The sequence below is a fragment of the Phyllostomus hastatus genome, unplaced genomic scaffold (genome assembly GCF_019186645.2).
Source record: "Phyllostomus hastatus isolate PE091 unplaced genomic scaffold, TTU_PhHast_1.1 phas_contig_402, whole genome shotgun sequence".
In the NCBI taxonomy this organism is placed as follows: domain Eukaryota; kingdom Metazoa; phylum Chordata; class Mammalia; order Chiroptera; family Phyllostomidae; genus Phyllostomus; species Phyllostomus hastatus.
Genome location: NW_025333873.1, coordinates 3,227,548 through 3,252,586, shown reverse-complemented (window position 1 = coordinate 3,252,586; position 25,039 = coordinate 3,227,548). Strand labels below are relative to the sequence as shown.

Below are 25,039 nucleotides of genomic sequence, written 5' to 3'. Positions count from 1 at the left end.
ATCACCGGTTTCTCCCTGGGAAGAAGGGCGCCGGTAACTCCGTCTGCGCCCTCGCACCGCCCCTTACGCTTCAGCCCCGCCCTCCACGTCCCCTGCTTCCCGCGCCGCCGCAGTCTGCCCGCCACCCAGCCTGCCTAGGCCTTCTGCGCTTTCCGCTGCCTACTCGGGCGCTCGGGGCCGCTAGCCACGTGTACCGATCTGGGCTCACGGTCCACGTGGTTCCATCAAAGGCAGAAACTTGCTGCGCTTCCAGCTCTATTTTCCCACGTCTCTGAGCTCCGTTCCCATGGCGACCCTGGTGTTGGAGGATGGGCTGGTCCTGCGGGGCCAGGCCTTTGGGGCCGCTGTGTCGACTGCCGGAGAAGTGGGTAAGCAAGCCCGGTCCGGCTGCCGACCCCATCCCAATCTCTGCTGGCCCTGTCTGCCCAGCCTGCCCTGTCCAGACCCCGCCATTTTCCCGCCTGCACAATCCCCCGCCCCCTCCCCCCAGCCTTTCGGCTCCCAAGTCCCCAACCCAGCCCTTTCAATCTCTCACAGCTCAGGCAGCCTCCACTGGGGCATTTTCATCGTGTGGGCCGGTGATGTATGAAGGGAGCCCTGCCTGAGCCCCAGGCCTGCCTCTTTCTTGCAGTGTTTCAAACCGGCATGGTCGGCTACCCCGAGGCTCTCACTGATCCCTCCTACAAATCGCAGATCTTAGTGCTGACATATCCTCTGATCGGCAACTATGGCATCCCCGCAGATGAAGTGGATGAGTTCGGTCTCAGCAAGGTAGCCACACCCGATGCGCTCTCTATCTGTGTTCCTTATCAAATTAGTAATTATTAACTGTTCATGGAGTGAAAACGTCGACATTCTGCTAGGCACCCTGGAGTGGACAGAGATACCAAAGTGATAAAATAAGTGCTGGGCCGGGCTTGTTAAGTACCCTGAGCAGCACAGCCGCCCGAGCCTGCGCCTCGGTTAGGAACCAATGACAAAAAAAAAAAAAAAAAAAAAGGAAGCAGTTAAGATTTTTTAGCAGCAGAGTCCTGTGAAGGGAGCTGCTCCCTTCACAGATTACATAGATCACATAGATCAATGGGAAAGAGACTGGAAACTAGGGTCACACCCTCTCCAGTGACAGCAGGTCCCAGTTCAAACCAATGAAATTGATGATTATTTTCTAAACCTACTTTCCTTACCTTGCCTCGTTTTCTCCCACTTGTCAGTAGAGTTCTTACATCTAGGTAAGAAAACTCAGCTTTTTCCCAGTGAGGTTTCCCATATCCCTCCTCTCCTGGAATTTGCAAATTAAGTTGTCCTCTGAGAGTTCAGGCAATAATAAAAAGAATAAAGAAACACAAGTTAAGAGGGGAAGTCACCATAGCCTAGATGCAGGTTTTCTCAATCTTGTTTTGTCCTGATTCCAGGCTCACTAGTCCTTCATTACGAGTTTGCCTTCCACATGGGAGAGGAAACTCTAGGTGAGGGACACACGTGTTACTCCTGGAAAGTACCATTCCTCATCACAAACCTATGAATACACGGCATTCTAGTTTATAATGCAGTAACTTGGTCAGCGTTTATTGATCTCCAGCTTTGTTAACTGGAAACACTGACAAAATTGGTTTAATAAACCTGGAGAATCGAGGCCCTGATAGAACTAGGGTAAGGCCTCCTAGAGCCACCAGCCCACCACGGATGCTTTCGTGGCTCCTATGTTGTAAACACACTTGTCCATGTGCACAGAGTCCTAGACACAGAGGGTTCTACCAACCTGTTCTTCCAATCCCTAAATAACAGTCTCAATATCCACCTTTCTTTAAATCTTCCATGCAGCAGGTGTAATAGAATATGTCACTCCCTCCCACATAAGTGACCTGTTTCTCTGTTTGGTTATTAAGTGCTTATCTGTTGGATGACAAATTTGTGTTACCTTTTCAAACTTCCCCTATGAAGGGGAAGGGTATAATCATCCCTGGTATTATTCTATGAACCTTTATTTTTATGTAGTAAACTATTGTGCATCTACCTGTCATACACTGTTTCTATCACACTCTGTAATAATGATCTTGTTTATTTACATGTTACCTTGTTAATTTTCATGCTCCCTAAGTAACATAACAAATTAACACTGTGACTGTTAAGGACCTTGTCTTTTTTCATGCTCACTGTTTCTTTCCCAGCACTCAGTAAATGTCTATTGACTGCTACCAAGTATCAGTCACCTTGATCTTGAGGCGCTCATAGTTTTGTGAGGAAGACGTAAAGGCATTCATACTACCATGTAAATAGCAAGAACAATGGAAAGGAAGTGAGCTTAGGAGAGCTCTGAGGAGGAGGCACAAGCTGCAGTGGGGTGAGGGGGGTGGCTTCACAGAAGGGGGTTTGTGATCTCAGTTTTGGATAAAAGAAAAGGAAGGAGAAAGGAAGATTAATTAACAATCAGGCACCCTGGGCCCATGTGTTCAGTGTTTCGTGTCGGGGGCAGCACTGCTGGTAAAGGGCAAAAGCATGAGGTGCTTGGTGTGTTTAAGGAGCAACGATTCAGTGTGGCCGATGTACCAGACAGGGGTCCGTGCCATGCAAGGGCAAGATGACATAGGAAGATATACGGCCCTAGGCTACTCACAGTCTCTTCCTTCCATCAACAGTGGTTCGAATCCTCGGGGATCCATGTGGCAGGATTGGTGGTGGGAGAGTGTTGCCCCACACCCAGCCACTGGAGTGCCAGCCGCACTCTGCACGAGTGGCTGCAGCAGCATGGCATACCTGGCCTGCAAGGTACGGTGCGGACACCAGTGTGTTTGGGCAGAGCTCGGGTGCCTGGATGGAAAGAGTCAAGAGCACATCTCTGTGCCCTATTGGGACTTGACTCCAAGGCTGTGAAAAAACGAACCTGATTTGAAGGTTTAGATTGGGGTCTGGGGCAAGGAACTGAGCTCTTGCTCATGGGGGAAGTTTGAAACATACAGAAGGAGAGAAATACATAATGAACCCCCAGCTTCTTTAGCCACCGACTCAGGGCTAAACTTACTATATCACCACTACTATAACCCACAGATTATTTTGAAGCAAATCTCACACATTGTGTCATTTCATCCACAAATAGTTAAATAGTTATGAAAAAAGAAATCCTTTAAAAATGTGGCTACAAGCCCTGGCTAGCGTGGTTCAGACTGGGCACCAGTATGCGAATCGAAAGGTCGCTGGTTTGATTCCCAGCCAGGGCACATGCCTGGGTTGCAGGCCAGGTTCCCAGCTGGGGCTGTGTGAGAGGCAACCATGTCTCTCTCACACATTGATATTTCTCTCCCTTTCTTTCTCCCTCCTCTTCTCTCTAAAAAAGTAAATAAATAAAATCTTTTTTAAAAACAACAAAAACATGACCAAATAACATCATACCTTTTTAAAAAAATTATTATTTTTAGAGAGAGGGGAAGGGAAGGAGAAAGAGAGAGAAACACTGATCGGTTGCCTCTCACACCCCCAGCCAGGGACCCGGCCTGGAGCCCAGGCCTGTGCCCTGACCAGGAATCTAACTGTCCGTTTGCAGGATGGCACCCAACCCACTGAGCCACACCAGTCAGGGCAACATCATACATTTAAAAAAATTAACAGTAATTCCTTAATTAATATCATTAAATGTCCAAGCAGGGTTTAACATTTTCCCAGTTATCTTAATTTTTTTTAATGGTTTATTTGAATCTGGATCTAAACATCCATATATTACATTTAGTTATATCTTTTTAATCTATGGGCCTTGTAACCTATTTGACAAAAACAGGTCAGTTTTTCTTTTCAGTGTTATTTAGTATGTTTTTTTTTTTTTTTTTTAAGATTTGATTTATTTATTTTTAGAGTGGGAGGGAGGGAGAAAGAGGGAGAGAAGCATCAATGTGTGGTTACCTCTCATGCACCCCCAGTTGGGGACCTGGCCTGCAACCCAGGCATGTGCCCTGACTAGGACTTGAACTGATGACCCTCTGGTTTGCAGGCTGGCTCTCAGTCCACTGAGCCACACCAGCCAGGGCAGCATGTTCTTTCTCTAAACCGATAGATCTAGAGTCATGGTACAATTCGGGTGTGATATTGTTGGCGAGCGTACCTGAGCGTAGTGCCCTTTCATCAGGGTGGCCCAGGACTTGGATGCCCAGGGAACAGCTGTGTGTGGCTGAGGGCTGTGGGACGGAAGTGCTCCTCACCGTCTTACCCTCCCGTGCGACGGGGTCGGGGAGCGCGATCTCTCAGCGCGTGCTGTTTCAACAGGAGTGGACACTCGGGAGCTGACTAAGAAGTTGCGAGAACAAGGGTCTCTGCTGGGAAAGCTGGTGCAGGATGGGACAGAGCCTTTATCCCTGTCATTTGTGGACCCCAACGCCCGCCCCCTGGTGCCAGAGGTCTCCATTGAGGTACAGAAGCAGCGCGGTGGTTACAGTCTGCCCATAACCGGGGAGGACACTTGAGGGAGACTCAGAAGAGGCCACCAAAGGTGAGGGTTGGTGTGTGCGTGTCTGTCCCCACGGATCGCCGCGGCCAGCTGTTGCCCTTTATTTCCCAGGCGCCACGGGTATTCAATGCAGGGGGTACCCCTCGGATCCTTGCTTTGGACTGCGGCCTCAAGTATAATCAGATCCGATGCTTGTGCCGGCGCGGGGCTGAGGTCACAGTGGTGCCCTGGAACCACGCGCTGGACAGCCAGGGTGAGTGGCCGGGGCCTCTCCTCTGTAGGGCCCCAGACAAACAGCACGGGTGGAAGGTCCGTCGTCCCTTGGTGTAATCGCTGGAAGTCAGCGTGAGTCTCGGTGAAAACATGGAGATGGGGCCTTTGCTCACATGGTGAGGGCTTCACATGTGTCTCTAGCGGAAGACTGGTTTCCATGTCCTCTTCTCTGCCCATTCCAGAATATGAGGGCCTCTTCCTGAGTAACGGCCCCGGCGACCCCGCCGCCTACCCCAATGTGATATCCGCACTGAGCCGTGTCTTGTCTGAGCCTAACCCCCGGCCTGTCTTCGGGATCTGCTTGGGCCACCAGCTGTTGGCCTTAGCCATCGGGGCCAAGACTTACAAGATGAGGTGGGACTTACGGAGCGAGGTGGGCCCGCACGGCTGACGTGAGGGGTGGGGCGTCTGGGGAACGGGCACAGAGTCGGTGTTTGCTAGTGCCCAGACCTAGCGGGGCTGGCGAGAGTCCTGAGATCAGTGAGAGTTAGTTGGGTTCGGTCCAGCGGCAAAGGAGGGTGGGAGGGGCCTGTGACTCAGCACGCCTCCGTTTCCAGGTACGGGAACCGAGGCCATAACCAGCCGTGCTTGCTGGTGGGCTCCGGGCGCTGCTTTCTGACGTCCCAGAATCATGGGTTTGCCGTGGAAACAGACTCGCTGCCAGTGGGCTGGCGTCCTCTCTTCACCAACGCCAACGATCATTCCAACGAAGGCATCGTGCACGACCGCCTGCCCTTCTTCAGGTGAGCCTGGGTGCTTCTGGCGGGGTGGCCGCATGAGTCCAGCTCTGAAGCCTCCTGGGACTTGAAGACCAAAGAGTAAAGCATAATAGTGGGGCTCCCCACCATTGGTCCCTCTCCCCACCTCCGGGGCTGCCCGTGCCCAGGCCAGTGATGGGGACGGGTTTTGTGACCCAATCCCTTCGACAGTGTCCAGTTTCACCCAGAGCACCACGCTGGCCCTTCGGATATGGAGCTTCTTTTTGATATCTTTCTGGAAACAGTGAAAGAAGCCGTAGCTGGAAACCCTGCGGGCCAGACAGGTAAGCACCTGAGTAGAGCTGCATTATGGAGTGAAGAACAGGGCTGGCCCGAGGCCAGACCCACTGATGCGTGTTTGGGAGGCAGAGTGGGCGGGCTAGGGAGGCAGCCAGACCAAGATGATTTCTTCAAGATGATTTATTGGTACTTGTCCTGGAAGCAGCTCCTAAGTCATGATTCTGACTCTGCCACTCGTTAGAGGCACGGCTTGTTCTGGATTCTTCTGTCAAGTTGGGGGGGGGGGTTAATCCAGATGGTTTCTCTTAAATGTGTAGTTCTAACAGGCTATGACTTTCATTTTATTCTCTTTGATTTTATGTATGGAGAGAGGAAGGGTGAGAGAGAGAGAAACATCAATTTGTTTCTCATATTTATGCATTCAGTGGTTGATTCTTGCACGTGCCCTGACCAGGGAGGGAACCCGCAGCCTTGGTGTATTGGGACAATGCTCTGACCAACTGAGCCGTCTGGCCAGGGCGTCTGTGACTTCCTTTGTTTCCGTAGTTCGAGAGCGACTCGCTGAGCGCCTCTGCCCGCCTGGGACTCCCAGCCCAGGCTCTGGGCTCCCCCCACCACGGAAGGTTCTGATCCTGGGCTCAGGGGGCCTCTCCATCGGCCAGGCCGGAGAGTTCGACTACTCAGGTTCCCAGGTAAGTCACATCCACCCACCCCTCTGGGTGTGTGAGCCTCAGGAATGGATAGAGTCTTACAGGAAAAGGTATAAACACTGGTTGTGGGAAGAAAATGAAGGAGGCAGTCGGGGGAATGTGCGGAAAGGTGAGGGGCTGAGGGATAGAAGTCGGTTGTCAGGGACTAAGCACAGGGAGCAAGAAGAGGAAGAGAGATGCCCGCCCGAGACTGCTTACAGTCTTGCTTCTGCAGCCGAGGCTGACGTGCCGTTGCTGTCTCCCTAGGCGATCAAGGCGCTGAAGGAGGAAAACATCCAGACACTGCTGATCAACCCCAACATCGCCACAGTGCAGACCTCCCAGGGGCTGGCCGACAAGGTCTACTTCCTCCCCATAACACCTCACTACGTTACCCAGGTATGACCAGGGTAACACAGGACTGAGGAGGCAGCCCATGTGGGCAGGGGATCCAGTGTTCACGCTGGGTTTCTTTGCTACATTTCCGTTGCTGCATTTCTGGACCCCAAGGTCTCAATGCCTGCTGCCCCACCCCCCCTGCAGGTGATCCGCAACGAGCGCCCAGACGGCATACTGCTGACCTTCGGGGGCCAGACGGCGCTGAACTGTGGCGTGGAGCTGACCAAGGCTGGGGTGCTGGCTCGGTACGGGGTCCGGGTCCTGGGCACCCCCGTGGAGACCATCGAGCTGACTGAGGACCGGCGCGCCTTTGCCTCCAGGATGGCCGAGATCGGCGAGCACGTGGCCCCCAGCGAGGCAGCAAACTCCCTTGAACAGGTTGGAGAGGTGGTAGGAGGGAGGCAGAATGGCATCGTTTTCTTTGTGTCTTATTTTCTCTGGGTCCACGCACCCTCCGAGCCACAGGAGTCAAGGCCTGACCTGTTGGTTCTTTTCTTCTGCTCGCTGCAGGCCCAGGCAGCTGCCGAGCGACTGGGGTACCCTGTGCTGGTGCGCGCGGCCTTTGCCCTAGGTGGCCTGGGCTCAGGCTTTGCATCGAACAGGGAGGAGCTCTCTGCCCTCGTGGCCCCAGCTTTTGCCCACACCAGCCAAGTCCTGGTAGACAAGTCACTGAAGGGGTGGAAAGAGATCGAGTACGAGGTGGTGAGAGACGCCTACGGCAACTGTGTCACGGTGAGCGGCGGAGATGGGGTGGGAGTGGTATTGGGCGGTATGAGCCCTTGTGAGAGCAGAGGCCAGGGCTGAGACCTTGGAGCGTTCAGTGTCCCTCAGGCCCGGGATGGATGCAGCCTTCTGTCTCTCCTGACCCCCTTTGGCACCGACCTCTCTGGGACCCTCTCTTTCCAGGTGTGTAACATGGAGAACTTGGACCCGCTGGGCATCCACACTGGTGAGTCCATAGTGGTGGCTCCAAGCCAGACACTGAATGACAGAGAGTACCAGCTCCTGCGGCAGACAGCCATCAAGGTGACCCAGCACCTTGGAATTGTTGGGGAGTGCAATGTGCAATATGCCTTGAACCCCGAGTCTGAGCAGGTGAGACTCTAGGTCCCAGGGTGAGCATTCTAGCTGTTGGGCTTCCAACCCTAATTTTGAGGCCTCAAGGCCAAGAGGCCTTTTTGGCGCTACAGACTGGAGAAGAAGCCAGCATTGTCTTGGGTAGGGTTGGGCCTTGGGTAGGGCGCTTTTGCTAGCTTCCCTTAGGCAAGGGCTTTTTATTTGCTTGCCTTTCTAAGATCTTTCCTAGGCGGGCCTTCTAGCCCAGTTACCCAGTGACGCTCTGTTCTCTCTCTCTCTGCAGTATTACATCATCGAAGTGAATGCCAGGCTCTCTCGCAGCTCTGCGCTGGCCAGTAAGGCCACAGGCTATCCACTGGCCTACGTGGCAGCCAAGCTGGCCCTGGGCATCCCTCTGCCTGATCTCAGGTACAGGGTTGGGGGGGAGATCAGGGAGGTAAAGCAGACGTTTCTGGGCAGGGACTATAAAGAGAACACTGGCCCGGATGTATGGAGGTGGAGAGAGCTATCTGGAAGCTCACCCTTTATGTCTTTTGCTCTGTCCTCTGGCACCCCCACCTGATGGCTCCCAGGAACTCGGTGACAGGGGGCACCGCGGCCTTTGAACCCAGCCTGGATTATTGCGTGGTGAAGATTCCTCGCTGGGACCTCAGCAAGTTCCTCCGTGTCAGCACAAAGATTGGAAGCTGCATGAAGAGCGTCGGTGAGAGACAAACCCCAAGAGACCCCCCCTCCCCCTCCCCAGATCATCCCACAGGGTCCCACCGGTCTCAAGAATGTAGAATGTCATGGGGTTCGTTCCCTGGCATGGCCTTTCAGCGTCTGTAGCAGCAGCTTCTTGGGAACACCGTTTCTCAGAGCTAACATTTCAAACTGGGATAGTAGTTCTTGTTAGGAGTGGGGATCAAAGGCATCTGGAAATCTATGTCAGAGTACTCACGCCACCTGCATGCCCAGATGGCACGGTGGAATCTCTGGGAGGGGGCGATAGCCTTCAGGGCGGTCCCGTCGTTCTTATTCTACCGTTGAGTAACCGAGGTGCCCACGAAAGGAAAGTGCTGTGGCCGGAGAGAGCGCTGCGCCCCGAATGGAAAACTAGGCCCGGTCGCTAGTGCTCCTCCGTCCCAGTGAGGCTGGTTCCACGAAACCCCGCCCACAGCATTTTGTGGCGCTTTGCCCAGGGCCCTGAGGCTGTTCATGGCAGCTACTGTTTGTTTTCTTGGCTAGTTTAAATTCCGGCACTTGGGGCAGACCGTGGCCGCTGCCAACCCTCTAAACCCACGTCAGCACCGTGGCGGGCATTCTTGGTGTATCTCCTCCGTCTCTGGGCACTTTCTGCCGTGGTCACTAAATGAGGTTTGTTTGTTTTTTTAGCTCAACGTGTAAGATCAGAGCAGAATTTCAGAGATTTTTTTTTTTCTTTTTTTTTTTTTTCCCCATAAAAACAAGGAAATTGAGTAGGTAGCAGGGAATGGGTGCAGGGGGCACCCTCCGGGCAGTGGTGCAGTGTGCCGGATTGGAGGCAGCGTGCTTCCTTGCGGGGGCCTTTCAAGCTGCCGTGGGCTGTCCTCTGGACGTCTCGGCCCAGACCAGCAGGCGCGCGGACCGAAGTGCCGCCAGGGAAGGACGAGAGTGCTTCTCGTGCTCAGATCTCCGCTGAGGGCAGGAGTAGCCTTCAATTAAACAAGTTAAGTTTTAAGCGTGGATATTATTTCAGAATTTTTAGAAATCTCCTAAGACTGCCAAGTTGTTCCTTCTGGAGATGAGTTTCTGTTACATGAAAATTGGAATAAACATGGGAATGAAGCCATAATTAAATTGTGGCGAAAAGAAGTGGATTGAAAGTAAGATGATCCGAGATTGAGTTCCTAGAGGAGACATTTCAGTGTTTTATTGTCTGTTCAGGTATTCTTGGAATGTGATCTTGGGTAACTTCCATTGCACAAGTAATACACATCTATCATGAAGACATTAGAAAAGACGGTTTAACCCATCGGTCACCTGTCGTCTTGTCACACAGAGACTAGTTGGGACATATGTATGATTTTAGGGTTTCTCTAGGCATGCAACAGGTGTGTTTGGGGGTTTTCTTTTACCCAAAATAAAAGCATTTATAATATAACCCCATTACAAAGGAGTTAAAAATCACTCATAATCTACTTTCTTAACACTACCATTAGCACCTTTGTGCTGTAAATTCTTTTCACAAAAACAAATATTAGCATTGTCAATAAAGAATTGGTAAGAAAGACGTGAAGACCGTAGGGTAAATTGCCAGAAGACACGAACAAAACTTACAAAAGAGGAAACCAGTGAGCAGACTCGGGGGAGGCTCCCGCTTACTGGTAAATAGAAATCGAGGTAAATGAGACAGTATTTTTGCTTATTAGCAAAAATTGTTTCAAATGATTACGCACACTTAGAAATTTGGTTAAACTTATACTTTGTATTACAAAGGTCAAACTTCCCTTGCAATTAATACTTACCAAGAGCCAGGAAATTTGTCTTACCTCTGGCCCCTGCACGTCTGGAAATTTATCCTACGGAGCTAACCGAAGCACAGAGAACATCGCAGCCTCACTCAGGAGAATAAGCACTGCAGAGCTAAATGTCCTTCAGCGAGTGAGCAGTTAAATTGTGGTAAATCATGCAGGAATCAAACTGCCGATAATACGGCCACAGAGCAATGTGGGGACGTGCTTATGCTGAGGAAAGACAGCAGGGTGCACTCCTGTACATTGCACAGCACTTGTGCACTACAGAAGTGGGAATTACGTGTGCACTGTCACCGTGTGGGAAACCGACACATGACAGAAATCCAGGAAGAAACACTCTGAAGTGACACTTGTAAATGTGACTAGCTCTGGGTAGACTCAGTGAGTAAACAGGCTCATCCTCCGATTATCCAGACTTTTTTAGTTTTCAGGCATAAGTCCGATTCCAGATGGCGTCCTCATGGGAGGAGTAGAACAAACCCAACACCTGGATAGCTGTCAATGGTTGGGCCGCTGTGATAAACTGCAACATGTTGTAATACCTGCATGTCCGTTTTGAGCATTTTAATTCCATATTCGCTAACAAACAAAACATGAAAATCGTAGGGGAGAAGAGCTGAAAGTTTAAGCTTTTTCATTAATGGAACTCCATGAATCCACCACCACCACCACAGGGCTGGACTTGAGAGCCTCCTGGAGATTTGACTGCAAACCATGGACATCCCGGGCAGCTCCCCTCCCCCAACCCCAGACGCTCAGTCTTGACATCCTGTGTCTCCAGGTGAAGTCATGGGCATTGGGCGTTCTTTCGAGGAGGCCTTCCAGAAGGCTCTGCGCATGGTGGACGAGAACTGCGTGGGCTTCGATCACACAGTAAAGCCAGTCAGCGACATGGTACGTGGCCCCCTGCCCCCGCCAACACCCCTGAAACGGACCTCGCTACTCTCTGTCCCCAGCCCAAGAGCCCGTCGGCAGGAATAGTGGCGGCAGTCGTTGCTGGACGACTGTTCGCTGCGTTTTCTCTTTGCTGAAAATGTCGTGGTGCCATCTCAGCTGTCACTGTATGAGGACGTGTCACGAGACTCGTCTTCATGGATGAGGCAGCTGAGGCTCCGCGAGGCTGCGGGACACGCTCAGGGCCCCTCAGGCAGGAAGCGGCAGAGCCAGGGCCTGTGTCCAGGCCTCTGCAGCTGCAGAGCCTCTGCTGCGGCCTGCAGTTTCCCTTTCCGAGATGATGATGGCAGTCACGCTCTCGGGCTTTTTGAGGTGCTGACAATAGACCGGGAACACTGTGCTCCAGGGCTGCCATCTCCTGCCGCAGCACAATCCCTTGTCTCCATCTGTCTGCCCTCTCCCCGTCAGGAGCTGGAGACTCCGACAGATAAGCGGATCTTCGTGGTGGCGGCTGCTCTGCGGGCCGGCTACTCAGTGGAGCGCCTGTACGAGCTCACGCGCATCGACCGCTGGTTCCTGCACCGCATGAAGGGGATCGTGGCGCACGCCCAGCTGCTGGAGCAGCACCGCGGGCAGCCCCTGCCCCCGTGCCTGCTGCACCAGGCCAAGCGCCTGGGCTTCTCAGACAAGCAGATTGCCCTCGCGGTCCTGAGGTGAGAGAGGGCGGTGAGGGCCTCGGGCCGGGACACAAGGGGCAGTGCACTCCCCCTCAGAAAGGAGGGAGAGTGGGGGGCTTTGGAGGCCTCTGGCCTTCATCCCTAGGGTGTCTTCCTCTGTGATCCCTGCCCTGGGGTCTTGCTCCCCCGCTCAGATGTACCCTGCTCCCAGGGCCCATGCTTCTGCCCTTCCTCCTCCAGCACCGAGCTGGCTGTTCGCAAGCTGCGCCAGGAGCTCGGGATCTGCCCGGCGGTGAAACAGATCGACACGGTGGCGGCTGAGTGGCCAGCCCAGACAAACTACTTGTACCTGACGTACTGGAGCACCACCCACGACCTCACCTTCCGCACGCCTCACGTCCTGGTCCTCGGCTCCGGCGTCTACCGGATCGGCTCCAGCGTCGAGTTCGACTGGTGTGCCGTGGGCTGCATCCAGCAGCTCCGAAAGGTCCAAGCGCCCGTCTCTCGTGCTGTTTTCTCTGCTCTTCTGTTTGGCTGCAGAGAGTGCCTTCCAGCCATGCTTGATCCTGGCACTTTCTGTTCATCGCCACTCTTCACGTCTGTTATAGGGCTTTGGGTTGGGGGCAGGGTCCCCTTCGCCTGCCTTGTGTCTCACCAAGGCACGTGTCCCCTTTCCAACGCCTCGTACCTACCATCATCCCCTCTCCGCCGCAGATGGGGTACAAGACCATCATGGTGAACTACAACCCGGAGACAGTCAGCACTGACTACGACATGTGTGACCGACTCTACTTCGATGAGATCTCTTTCGAGGTGCGAGGGCTGAGGGCCGCCCCTGAGCCCCAGAGGCCAGGGTCAGGCGGGAGCGGCTGGCCGACCTAAGATTCCTAGGAAGCTGTGGGATGTGCAGGGGTGTCCGTGGAGGGCGAGGAGCAGTGGGCCAGGAGGCTGAGGCCCCCGACCCCACTGGTCACCACCACTCGATTCTCGTCCTGCGCCGCAGGCGGTGATGGACATCTACGAGCTGGAGAGCCCCGAAGGCGTGATCCTCTCCATGGGGGGGCAGCTGCCCAACAACATGGCCATGGCTTTGCATCGGCAGCAGTGCCGGGTGCTGGGCACCTCCCCCGAAGCCATCGACTCAGCCGAGAACCGTTTCAAGTTCTCCCGGCTCCTTGACACTATTGGGATCAGCCAGCCTCAGTGGAGGGAGCTCAGCGACCTTGAGGTGGGCTGGCGCCTGGTGGGAGGCTGGAGGATGTCTCCGGGGAGTATGACCAATCCAGCTAATAAGTTCCCTGTGCCCTTAGTCCGCTCGCCAGTTCTGCCAGAGCGTGGGGTACCCCTGCGTGGTGCGCCCCTCCTATGTGCTGAGCGGTGCTGCTATGAACGTGGCCTACTCCGACGGGGACCTGGAGCGCTTCCTGAGCAGTGCCGCAGCCGTCTCCAAGGAGCACCCTGTGGTCATTTCCAAGTTCATCCAGGAGGCCAAGGTAGGAGGCTGCAGACCCAGACGTCTCTGAGGGCAGGCTCCCAGCCCTAGAGGAGGCCCTCCCCCCTCAGGTCCTACGGGAGTGAGCCGGGAAGGATGGGCAGTACCAGCGCTCTTAAGGGAAGGGACCACCCCCGGGCAAGTGGCGGGAGGGAAAGGCCCTTGCCCTGCACTACATCGCCCTGCACACCGCCCCTCACCAGGAAATTGACGTGGACGCCGTGGCCTGTGATGGTGTGGTGGTGGCCATCGCCATCTCCGAGCACGTGGAGAACGCGGGCGTGCATTCCGGGGATGCCACACTGGTGACCCCACCACAAGACATCACTGCCAAAACACTGGAGCGGATCCAAACCATCGTGCATGCCGTGGGCCAGGAGCTGCAGGTCACGGGACCCTTCAATCTGCAGCTCATTGCCAAGGTAGGGGGGCGGGGCTAAAGGAAGGGACTCGGGCCACGGCACCGCCTCGTCCTGTACCGGCCCCGGTGCCAGGGAGCCCTGCACTCTCCTGCCCCCCCATGAAAATCGGCAGGCAGGCTGGAGGGACGGTTGCAGCCAGGGCCCACAGTGTTGGCAGGGATTCTCACCTGGTCGGTTCCCCCCAGAGCAATGAGCGAGGGGAGGCACTGAGGTCCAGGAGGTAGTGTCCGCAACCCAGCCTGCGGAAGGCCTGACGCATCCCCTCTGCCCCAGGACGACCAGCTGAAAGTCATCGAGTGCAATGTGCGCGTCTCTCGCTCCTTTCCCTTCGTCTCCAAGACGCTGGGTGTCGACCTGGTCGCCTTAGCCACACGGGTCATCATGGGGGAAGAGGTGGAGCCTGTGGGGCTCATGACCGGCTCTGGAGTCGTGGGGGTCAAGGTGAGGAGGTCTGAAACCCTGAGGTTCATGGTCAGCTGCAGGGAGACAGTAGGACAGACAACAGGACAGAGTTCCCTCACTGCACAGGTTGTTGGTCAAGTTGTCAACCTGACACCGACTGCGGGCTGAGCCTTGCTCGGCCGTGAGAGCGATGAGGAGGCCTTGTCCCTCTGCACGGGTGTCCAACCTCCGGGCATCTCTGGGCCACACCGGAGGAAGAGGAGTTGTCCAGGGCCACCCATTAAACACGTTGTGACACGTAATCACAAAAAAATCTCATAATGTCTTAAGGAAGTTTATGGTTTCGTGTTGGGCCACATTCATGGCCATCCCGGGCTGCATGTGGTCCCGCGGGCCGTACATTGGATGCCCCTGGAGGAGTTACACTCTTGAAATGGGAGGCAAGAGAAGGTGGGTCCAAAAACAGGCTGTTTATAGAGCAGCCTGTAATAAGCCTACACAATGGAGATGTAAACAAAATGCTAATAGAGGAGTTTAGAGATGGCAGGTGCCACTTCCAAAAAGGGCGACCTGGGACGGTGTGAGAGGAGAGGTGGCGTTTGAATTAGGGTGTTGGAGTTGCAGAGCTTGCTGAGGAGCTGTCCCGAGGCAAGGCCCTGGAGCGCTGAGGGAGCAGCTGGCTGGTGGGCACAGGGCAGCAGCAGCAGGGCGGGACCAAGGAGAGGGGGCCGGGGCTGCCTCTCCCACTGCGGGGAGGCGGGTCTCTCACACCCTGGCCTCTCGCACATCCTGCTCCCCCAGGTGCCCCAGTTCTCGTTCTCCCGCCTGGCGGGTGCGGACGTGGTGCTGGGCGTGGAGATGACCAGCACCGGGGAAGTGGCTGGCTTTGGGGAGAGCCGCTGTGAGGCCTACCTCAAGGCCATGCTGAGCACCGGCTTCAAGATCCCCAAGAAGAACATCTTGCTGACCATTGGCAGCTATAAGGTACAGCGCCCAAGGGGGGCACCCAGAGAGATGGGGGCAGATGGCCCGACCTTGGCGGGGAAGGCGGGAGAAACACAGCCTCACCCTCCTCCTGCTCGGTCCAGAACAAAAGCGAGCTGCTCCCCACCGTGCGGCTGCTGGAGAGCCTGGGCTACAGCCTCTACGCCAGCCTGGGCACTGCTGACTTCTACACGGAGCACGGCGTCAAGGTACGGGGGCCACACGGCCCGCCCTGCGCCGCCTCCTTCCGGGGTTCAAAAGCACCAAAGTGTTCCTCTTCCTGTGCTTCTGTTGTTACTAGACAAATCATGTCTGTTCTCTGCAGAGAAAGTAGAATGTGCAGCAAAGCATTCTGGTAAATTCTCTTCCAGAATTTGGTCTCAATGTATGTGTGTGGGGGTCCGGGGGGTGCTCGTCCTGCACAGAGTCCTTGGTAACCAAGTTTAGAGATATCTTTCCAGTTAAGAAATAGACTCTGCCACCAGCAAGTGGAAGCGGCCCATGTCCCCACCCTGTGGGTCCTCAGTCTTCTCCTCGTGGGCTCCCGGGCCACCTCCCCTCCCTTCGGGCTGGGCTTCCCGACCCCTGACCTTGTCTCTGGGCCTCAGGTGACGGCTGTTGACTGGCACTTTGAGGAGGCCGTGGATGGGGAGTGCCCACCACAGCGAAGCATCTTGGAGCAGCTGGCTGAGAACCACTTTGAGCTGGTGATTAACCTGTCGATGCGCGGCGCTGGGGGCCGCCGTCTGTCTTCCTTTGTCACCAAGGGCTACCGCACCCGACGCCTGGCCGCTGACTTCTCCGTGCCCCTCATCATTGACATCAAATGCACCAAACTGTTCGTGGAGGTGACTGAGACCTGGGCGCGGGAGGGGGACAGCCAGTGTTGATGGGGGAGGAGGGAGCGTGCCATCGGCCAGGAGACCTCAGCGTGAAGCAGCCACGCTAATAAGCAAGCTCTGTGGCTGCAGAGAGAGAGGGAGGCGCTGGGTGTGTGGGAAACCCCTCCTTCCCTCCAGCTCCCAGGATGCCCTAACGTCAGGGCTGACCACAGTTTCCGTCCATAGGCCCTGGGCCAGATCGGGCCCGCCCCTCCTATGAAGGTGCACGTCGACTGCATGACCTCCCAGAAGCTTGTGCGGCTACCCGGTAAGTCGGTTCCTGCACGCTGGCACAGCCGCACAGAGACCCCAGTGTGGTGAACGTGGCTGTGGGCCCACGCCCTGCCCTGGGCTGTGTAGAGCGTGGAGGCCCCAGAGGCTTTGTCCCTCTGGGCTCTTATCCCTCCATCTGGGTGCCCTTGACTGAGGAACCTTGCACCACCCACTTGTATTTTCCTGCCGCCTCAACCCGCCTCCTTGGTGTACTTCGTGTCCCTGAATCTTCCTCTGATCTTCCCACCTCCACGCTCGCCCAGGGTTGATTGATGTCCATGTGCACCTGCGGGAGCCGGGCGGCACACACAAGGAGGACTTTGCCTCGGGCACAGCTGCTGCTCTGGCCGGCGGCATCACCATGGTGTGCGCCATGCCTAATACCCGGCCCCCCATCATCGACGCCCCTTCCCTGGCCCTGGCCCAGAAGGTGAGCCTTTGCACTCGTGCTTCGTGGTAACCCACGTGTCCCCACCAGCCTCCGCCACCTCCCTGAGCTCTGCTCCCCCTGCCCCTGCCCTGGGGCCCAGGCTGCTGGTGCCAGGCTGGCACAGACGCCAACAGGCCCTGTGTCATGTGTCTTCTCCAGCTGGCAGAGGCTGGCGCCCGCTGTGACTTTGCCCTGTTCCTCGGAGCCTCGTCGGAAAATGCAGGGACCCTGGGTGCCGTGGCGGGGTCTGCTGCAGGGCTGAAGCTCTACCTCAACGAGACCTTCTCTGAGCTGCGGCTGGACAGTGTGGCCCAGTGGATGGAGGTAGGGCGTGGGCACGTGGGAGGAGGCGGCCAGCCCACCGTGGCAGCTGGGCCGACAGCGGCGAGGAACCACGAGGGCTCTGATGGGCGCTCCCTGACGGCGCTTTCTGCCCCCAGCATTTCGAGACCTGGCCTTGCCACCTGCCCATTGTGGCCCACGCAGAGCGGCAGAGTGTGGCCGCCATCCTCATGGTGGCTCAGCTGACCCAGCGCTCAGTGCACATCTGTCACGTGGCACGGAAGGAAGAGGTGAGCCACCCCGGAGGTCCCGGGGCCCAGTTGCTTTCCTAGTCACACCAGGAGGTTGGGGGAGTCCCCAGGGGCAGTGGCAGGTTGGGCGAGCCTAGGGCCAGAGCCCTCGGCTTTCTGGCTGTGGGGGCTTCGTGGGGCAGGGCACAGGGGCGCACCTCTAGCTCTCCCCGCTCTCCCCCCAGATCCTGCTGATTAAAGCCGCAAAGGCACGAGGGCTGCCCGTGACCTGCGAGGTGGCACCCCACCACCTGTTCCTGAGCCGCGACGACCTGGAACGCCTGGGGCCTGGGAAGGGGGAGGTCCGGCCTGAGCTTGGCTCCCGCCAGGACGTGGAGGCCCTGTGGGAGAACATGGCTGTCATTGACTGCTTTGCCTCGGATCACGGTAAGAGGGCCCACAGTGTATCCCCCCCAACTCGTCCAGCAGAGCCTGTGCCCCGCTCGGGGGGTCTGGGCCAGGACCCCAGCTCCATGAAGACTGGGACCTGACCTATGTAGCTCCCCAGCTTCTCACATATTGCCTGGTCTGTGACAAGTGCTTGATAAATGTTCGTTGGAAGAACGAATGAGCAAACTTGTAAATGAGAGAGTACGGGTAAAGAGTGTGGCCCAGAGGATGGCAATAGTCCCTCTTTCCCTATTTTCTGGTTCCCAGAAATTGGTGTTGGGAGTAAGGGGCAGTCCTGGCGGTCGGTGTGACTCCCCAGACGTGGGGTGATCGGTGCTGAGGGCGATGCTCTTTCTCCCAGCTCCCCACACGTTGGAGGAGAAGTGTGGGCCCCGGCCACCCCCTGGCTTCCCCGGGCTCGAGACCATGCTGCCCTTGCTGCTGACGGCTGTGAGCGAGGGCCGGCTCAGTCTGGACGACCTGCTACAGCGGCTGCACCACAACCCCCGGCGGATCTTCCACCTGCCCCCGCAGGAGGACACCTACGTGGAGGTACGGGGGTGGCCCGGTGGGGGACTCTCCGTCCCGCGGTCTCTTCCACGGGGCGGCCTTGCCCTAATGTAGCCCGCGACTCTGGACAGGTGGATCTGGAGCACGAGTGGACAGTCCCCAGCCACATGCCCTTCTCCAAGGCCCACTGGACACCCTTCGAGGGGCAGAAGGTGAAAGGCACCGTTCGACGCGTGGTCCTGCGAGGAGAGGTCGCCTATATTGACGGGCAGGTGTGTGTGTGTGGCCTGCACCCACCCTGGTTGTGTCATTTTCGTCCCACCACAGCCCGTCTGTGTGGCCACTGTCCCCTCCAGCTGCCCTCTCCGTGAGTGGGCACAGGTCCCCCAGGGCATTGTTCTCCTTGCTTCACGTTCCTTCACAGTCCCAGCCAGGCTGTCTCCTCACTGCCCCGCTCCCTCCCGTCCGCAGGTTCTGGTGCCCCCAGGCTATGGACAGGATGTGCGCAAGTGGCCTCAGGGAGCTGTTCCCCAGCTCGCACCCTCCGCGCCTGCCGCCAGTGAGGTCACCACGGTACACACACTGCTGGGGGCTGGGGCGGGAGTGTCAGGAGTTGCAGCCAGGGCCGGGCTAAGGGCACAAGGGTTTTCATTGGTGGTTCAGGGGCAGAAGGCTCTGCACTTGACAGTTAAAATCCCCACCACCCACCTCTCTCTGTCTCCTACAAAACACAGAATAAGTCCCAGTTTAGGAGGCTACCTCTGGGAAACACAAGCCCATTAACCCAACCAGAGCTCTAGCTGGGGCCCGTCACGGGGCTAGCACACAGCTCCGGAAGGCCAGCGTGTCTGCCCCTGTTGGGGACAGCGTAGTGATGGGGGCGGTGCTGGAGAATGGGGTCCGTTCGGACAGGGAGCAGCCTGGCTTTTCGTGAGGGGTGAATTGGAGAAGGGGTCGGGTCAGTAGTTTTCAGAAAAACACTAGACCGATGTTTCCTGTCCAGACGCCCGAGAGGCCCCGCCGGGGCATCCCTGGGCTTCCCGACGGCCGGTTCCACCTGCCACCCCGGATCCACCGCGCCTCCGACCCAGGTCTGCCTGGTAAGAGAGCGTCCTATCATGTGGGGGGTGGGCCACCTGGACTTAGAGATGTGCATGGACAGGCCCCTCTCTGCCCACCCCCCCACCCCCAGTGTCCTGGATGGACCAGGGTTGGGGGCTCAGTGGCCTAGGAACTGATCCAGGCCCCCCTCTCCCAGCACCTCCTCTTTGTCCACCCACCTTGTCCTTCCCGCCACCCCCACACCCCGGTCTGACCCACTGTACCCGCCTTTGCTTGAATCTGTCTGCCCTGTGGAGGGTAGGCGCCCCCCCCAGCCTCTTCTCACAGGCCCTTTCTTGTTGTGGGCAGCTGCATTCCTGTGCCCGGGAGCTGGGATCCCACGGGGCAGCAGAGCATGGGCTAATCCAGGTGGCCTGTTGATGTGAGCCTAGCCATCCCCCTTCCCTAGGACGCCTTCGCCACCTGGGAGGGCCCGGGGAGGGGAGCACTGCTCACACACAGCGACACCCGTGGGAAATCATGTGTGTGTCCCCGGAGCTGCTAGTACCTCCTGCTCTCCCCTAACCTGCTAGAGCTACTGTGGTGTGAGTCGGTTTAACAGACACTGTGATTCAGTCCTGGGGCACCGGGGCTCCTCGCAGACCTCGGCTGCAGGCTGACATCTGTCCGTCCGTTCTCTTGCCGTTTGCAGCTGAAGAGCCAAAGGAAAAGGCGACCCGGAAGGCAGCTGAGCCAGGTGAGAGGCTCCCCCAGAACAGGCCTCACCTCGGGGCCTCTGATCCGGCTTGGGTAGGAGGAGCTCTCTGACCCGCCTCTTCTGCCCGGTCCCTCACAGCAGAGTTGATGGGAACCCTTGATGGCACCTGCTACCCTCCACAACCAGTACCTAGACAGGCGTCGCCCCAGAACCTGGGGCCCCCTGGCCTGCTGCACCCCCAGACCTCACCCCTGCTGCACTCACTAGTGGGCCAACATATCCTGTCCGTCCAGCAGTTCACCAAGGATCAGGTGCCTGGGGGAGGGAGGGTGGGAACACCCAGAGCTCTGAGGATCTGGCAGGTTGGGGCTAGGAGCTCCGGGGACCTCTCCTTTCCAGCTGACTCGGGATCTTTCTTAGATGTCTCACCTCTTCAACGTGGCACACACGCTGCGTATGATGGTGCAGAAGGAGCGGAGCCTCGACATCCTCAAGGTCAGGGCCAGGGCTGTGGGCTGACGATCCCAGTCTGTCGGCAGGGCCTCCCACCCCCTGCCGTAAGCCCCTTGTGTGAGTCCGAACCTCCCACTGTAACTCGGCTTCTCTGCTCTGGAAGGGCCTGCTGCTCCGGGTCCCCCTGTCTGTCTGTCCTCCTATCAACCTGCGGCCAACTCACAAAGCCTTGATAGCAGCCCCCTCACCCGGTCGTTGGGTGTGTGCGGACGCGTTCGAGGGAGAGGGCTGGGGTCTTCCCTTTTCTCCCAGAGAGTGTGTCTCACTCAGACACCTAGTAATGGCCTTTTGGGGGCAGAGCCTTTAGCTCAGAGCAACGTAGACAGTGGAAGTTCAGTTCACGGGGAGGTTTGGGGGGAAGGATTCGCTCAGCTTTCTTCTTGTGTAAGTGGAGGGTTGTGGGACGAAGGCCAGCAGCGGCCTGTGGGTCCCCCAAGATGCATGCATATGTGTGCATACACACACACACACACACACACACACACACACACACACATACACGTTGAATCCTGTCCGCCCCCAGGGCAAGGTGATGGCCTCCATGTTCTACGAGGTGAGCACGAGGACCAGCAGCTCCTTCGCAGCCGCCATGGCCCGGCTGGGGGGTGCCGTGCTCAGCTTCTCGGAAGCCACGTCCTCCGTCCAAAAGGGTGAATCCCTGGCTGACTCCGTGCAGACCATGAGCTGCTACGCTGACGTCGTGGTGCTTCGGCACCCCCAGCCTGGAGCAGTGGAGGTGAGGCCGGCCTGTGCACCTGTGCCAGGGGCCTGAGGGCCCTTCTGCTGACCTTTCCTGTGACTGCAAGTCTCAAGACTGGGTCAGATGGGTGAGGGGGCCCAGGGCGAGCGGGACTGAGGCAGGAAGGTGTAGAAGCCAGGACTCTCCTTCCCTGTGCCCCCTCCTGTAGCTGGCAGCCAAGCACTGCCGGAGGCCCGTGATCAACGCCGGGGACGGGGTGGGAGAGCATCCCACCCAGGCCCTGCTGGACATCTTCACCATCCGGGAGGAGCTGGGGACTGTCAACGGCATGACGGTGAGGGCCTAGGCCTGCCCAGGGAAGGTCTGGCGAGGGAGGCGGCTGGGAAGCAGTTCCTTTATGCCGGGCCTTACTGCACCAGGGAGGCCTGCGTCCTGGTGCTGAGGCTGAAAGCTCTGAAATGGGAAGGGGGGTGCTCAGTCTGGAGGCCTTCTTGGTGACTGGGTTCCTCCCCTAGATCACGATGGTGGGGGACCTGAAGCATGGACGCACGGTGCATTCCCTGGCTTGCCTGCTCACGCAGTACCGTGTCAGCCTGCGCTACGTGGCACCTCCCAGCCTGCGCATGCCATCCAGCGTGTGGACCTTTGTGGCCTCCCGCGGCACCAAGCAGGTGAGACCCTGGAAGGCCGTGGGGCACGCGTGGGTCAGGCAGGCAGAACCCAGTGCTGCACTTACCCTGCCTTGGCCTCACCCTCGCCCTCCAGGAGGAATTTGAGAGCATCGAGGAGGCGCTGCCCGACACCGACGTGCTCTACATGACGCGGATCCAGAAGGAGCGCTTTGGCTCCACCCAGGAGTATGAAGCTGTGAGTGCCAGGGCTGGGGGCTGTCGGGCATCCGGGCTGGAGGCCAGGCAGGCTGGGCCCCTGGAGCTCGGTCATGGTCCCTTGGTCGTGATAACATCGTGTGGGTGTGGAGGGGGCCTGGGGGGCCCCAGCCCAGGCTCGTGTCCTCAGGGCCACCCTTGCCCTGGGGTGCTGACGGGCCCGTCTGCCTCACAGTGCTTTGGCCAGTTCATCCTCACTCCCCACATCATGACCCGGGCCAAGAAGAAGATGGTGGTGATGCACCCAATGCCCCGAGTCAACGAGATAAGGTGACACACCATCAGAATTGAGGATGCACGGGGGGCTGGGGGGGGCGCTGGCTGTGGGAGGGCGTTCAGTCCTGGCTAGCCATCGAGAGCTTCACGGTCACTCTTCTCCTTCTCCCGCAGTGTGGAGGTGGACTCGGACCCCCGCGCAGCCTACTTCCGCCAGGCCGAGAACGGCATGTACATCCGCATGGCCCTGCTGGCCACCGTGCTGGGCCGCTTCTAGGGCCCAGCTCTTCCGCCTCAGGCCCAGCCGCTGGGCGCGGAATCCAGTGCCCCCCACGGGGGCAGCACACTTAGTAGTAGATGTTCTGGGGCGTGTGGGTAGCTCACAGGCTCATAGGTACGCATGTGCAGACCACACTTCGGCCACTGGGCCGGACTCGAGCTCTCCAGCGTGAGAGCCGGCCTGTCTCCCTGTTGTACCTTGATTCTGTACAGTTTTTCTACTGACTTAATAAATAGCTTAGCTGCCTCTGGTTCCTGCTTCCCTACGGTGGTTCTGGCTTCAGCAGAGGACGCTAAGTGCAATAAGCAGAGCTCTCTTCTAGACAATGAGAACTGGCAGGCTCTTGCCCTGGCCAGGGCTGAGCAGCCAAGCTCAGCATCGTCGGAGTCGCAGCCCTTTGGGGCTTGGGGCCAGAACAGGCTGTTCTGCTGGTGCTCTCCGTCCTGAGCTACGCTGATAGGTGTCCAGCCCTCCTTCCTCAATTAAGTTGCGCTTCCAAGTCCCGGTGTGACTCACGGCGAAAGGAAGGCTGAGCAGCCAGACCCGGACTGGTGAGGTTCGTTACCCCACGGGCCTTTTCTCTCGGCTGCCGGGTTAGTCCTCTCCTTCAGTCAGCGAGGCAGCCACTGCGTCCTCCCAGCCTGGCCTCGGAGCTCAGCTGCCAGCACCGCCAGGAGCCCCGCTTACCTATTATCCCTGGGGGCCTCCCCCTGACACTGGACTTTTCAGAAGGGACTAGGGGCGGGGGGTGGGTGCCATGGAGGGCTGAGGAGCGCCTTGGCTCGGAAACTCTGGGGTAGGGAACTGGAGTGGAGTAGCTCGCACGTCTGCCCGTTAGGGCTTCCACGGATCGCTCGAGCTGTGCTGCTCCATTCCACCAACTTCGGCAGCATCAGAGGCATGTATTGACCCAACAGACTTCCACTTAGCACCCTCCGGGCACGAGCATCGTGTGCGAGGGGAGTGCGAGGATGAGCAGGATAGTCCTCCCCTCAGTCCGGAAGCCTCTCAGGCGTGAGGCATCCATCGGTGACTCGACTGAGCGAGCACGTGTGCACGTGGCGGTCCAGACCGCTCCAGCGTCGTCCGGGAAGAGCCTCCTCCGAGCAGAGTGCTGTTGGCACGTTACGGCGATAGGAAAAGGAGAAGAAACTCGTTTTTGAAAGTGTGAGCAAGAACTTAACGCACAATCTTATGCCAGCTTCCCAACCACTTTGCAGATGCAGAAACTGGCTTCGGAAAAGTTGGGTGGCTTACCCAGTAACGGCTAGAATCACACACAGGACTACTTCAAACCCATCTTTCCATTAAAATAAAAAGAACCAGCCCTGACCGGTGTGGCTCAGTTGGTTGGGCATCGTCCTGCAAAGCAAAAGGTTGCCAGTTCGATTCCTGGTCAAGGCGCATGCCTGGGTTGTGGGGCCTGGGTCAGGGCATGTGCAAGAGGCGTGTTTCTCTCCTTCCCTTCCTCCCTCCCCTTCTCACTAAAAATAAACAAGTCTTTAAAAAAAAAACAACAGTGAGACCAGCCACACAAATCTAGCCAACCAGAGGACAAGTCCACCGTGTCGGGGGAGCCAGTTCTCAGAAAAGAGTGGTACAGACCTGGATTCAGGGAGGCCCAGCGCCGGGGTTTGCACGAGTGCCTGAGGAGGGAGGGGGTGCTCTGTGCAGGTGGGTGGGAGGGGGATGGAGAAACTTTGGGAGAAGCTTGAACACAGGAGTGGAAGGTCCGAGCCTGCAGCACAGTGAGGAGATGCACCCCGGCCCCGGTAGGGTGTTCCCACTCTGCATAGTTAGGGTGGAGGGTGTGAAGAGCCAGACCAAGAGGTTCGGATATGGGTTCCAACAGAAAGAGTAACTCATAACCACAGGCGCTGCTGTTCGAACAAGGGTGATACGGGCTATAAGGCCATCAGCCCCTCTGGGGAGCTGAGATCTCTCCTGTCCCACTAATGTTACTACCCGTCCCCAGGCTTTCCTAACCCTGGCCCTGACAAGTTCTTCCTGGGGTACCTGGAGGACTTTGTTGGTGGGAAAAGAGAGTTACCATTTATAGAACGCTTCTACTCCTTTCTAGAGCTTCCATTACCCTTCTTAGGCTATTCAAACAAGTCAGAGGTTACTTTCCCACGGACTCGAGAACCTGCCACACGCAGACGCCCACAGAACTCGGAAAGCCTCGCCCTCGAGTGGAGGCAGTGTTTGCTGCCAAGTGGCGCACGCATTCCACTCAGTTGCTAAGTGGTAGGAGGTGTTTCTGCCCTGATCCTTTCTTTGGCTCTCCTAATCATAACACAGCTCTAAGCTGACAACTTTCCCCCTACAACTAGGAATGAGATCTTATTACACTGAGAAAAGAAGCTGTCAGCAAGAAACACAGTCCTCCTTCTG

At 57.2% G+C, this 25,039-nt stretch overlaps 1 protein-coding gene across 6 annotated transcripts; it reads left to right on the top strand.

The window, feature by feature from the left end:
• The first annotated feature begins 101 nt into the window (after positions 1–101).
• On the top strand, positions 102–23,977 carry CAD (carbamoyl-phosphate synthetase 2, aspartate transcarbamylase, and dihydroorotase). 6 transcript variants are annotated; one of them, XM_045844445.1, is made up of 45 exons: positions 102–368; positions 632–771; positions 2,637–2,766; positions 4,252–4,394; positions 4,544–4,685; positions 4,888–5,059; positions 5,263–5,448; positions 5,635–5,747; positions 6,250–6,395; positions 6,660–6,791; positions 6,936–7,169; positions 7,302–7,523; positions 7,698–7,886; positions 8,152–8,276; positions 8,441–8,571; positions 11,145–11,257; positions 11,726–11,970; positions 12,175–12,421; positions 12,649–12,747; positions 12,938–13,162; positions 13,245–13,427; positions 13,630–13,848; positions 14,122–14,289; positions 15,052–15,234; positions 15,339–15,443; positions 15,843–16,082; positions 16,302–16,383; positions 16,652–16,818; positions 16,978–17,142; positions 17,259–17,390; positions 17,576–17,777; positions 18,142–18,332; positions 18,422–18,562; positions 18,762–18,863; positions 19,294–19,390; positions 19,701–19,760; positions 20,044–20,088; positions 20,191–20,360; positions 20,470–20,544; positions 21,086–21,298; positions 21,471–21,596; positions 21,778–21,933; positions 22,028–22,129; positions 22,325–22,419; positions 22,540–23,977. In XM_045844445.1, exons 1-45 carry the CDS (start codon positions 287–289, stop codon positions 22,640–22,642), a joined length of 6,738 nt encoding a protein of 2,245 aa, XP_045700401.1. In that variant the 5' UTR covers positions 102–286; the 3' UTR covers positions 22,643–23,977. The 6 variants fall into 6 exon arrangements, with proteins under 6 accessions (XP_045700401.1, XP_045700400.1, XP_045700406.1 ...); XM_045844444.1 differs by having other exon boundaries at positions 103–368; positions 20,188–20,360; XM_045844450.1 differs by lacking the exon at positions 19,701–19,760 and having other exon boundaries at positions 103–368; positions 19,294–19,381.
• Positions 23,978–25,039: the final 1,062 nt, after the last annotated feature.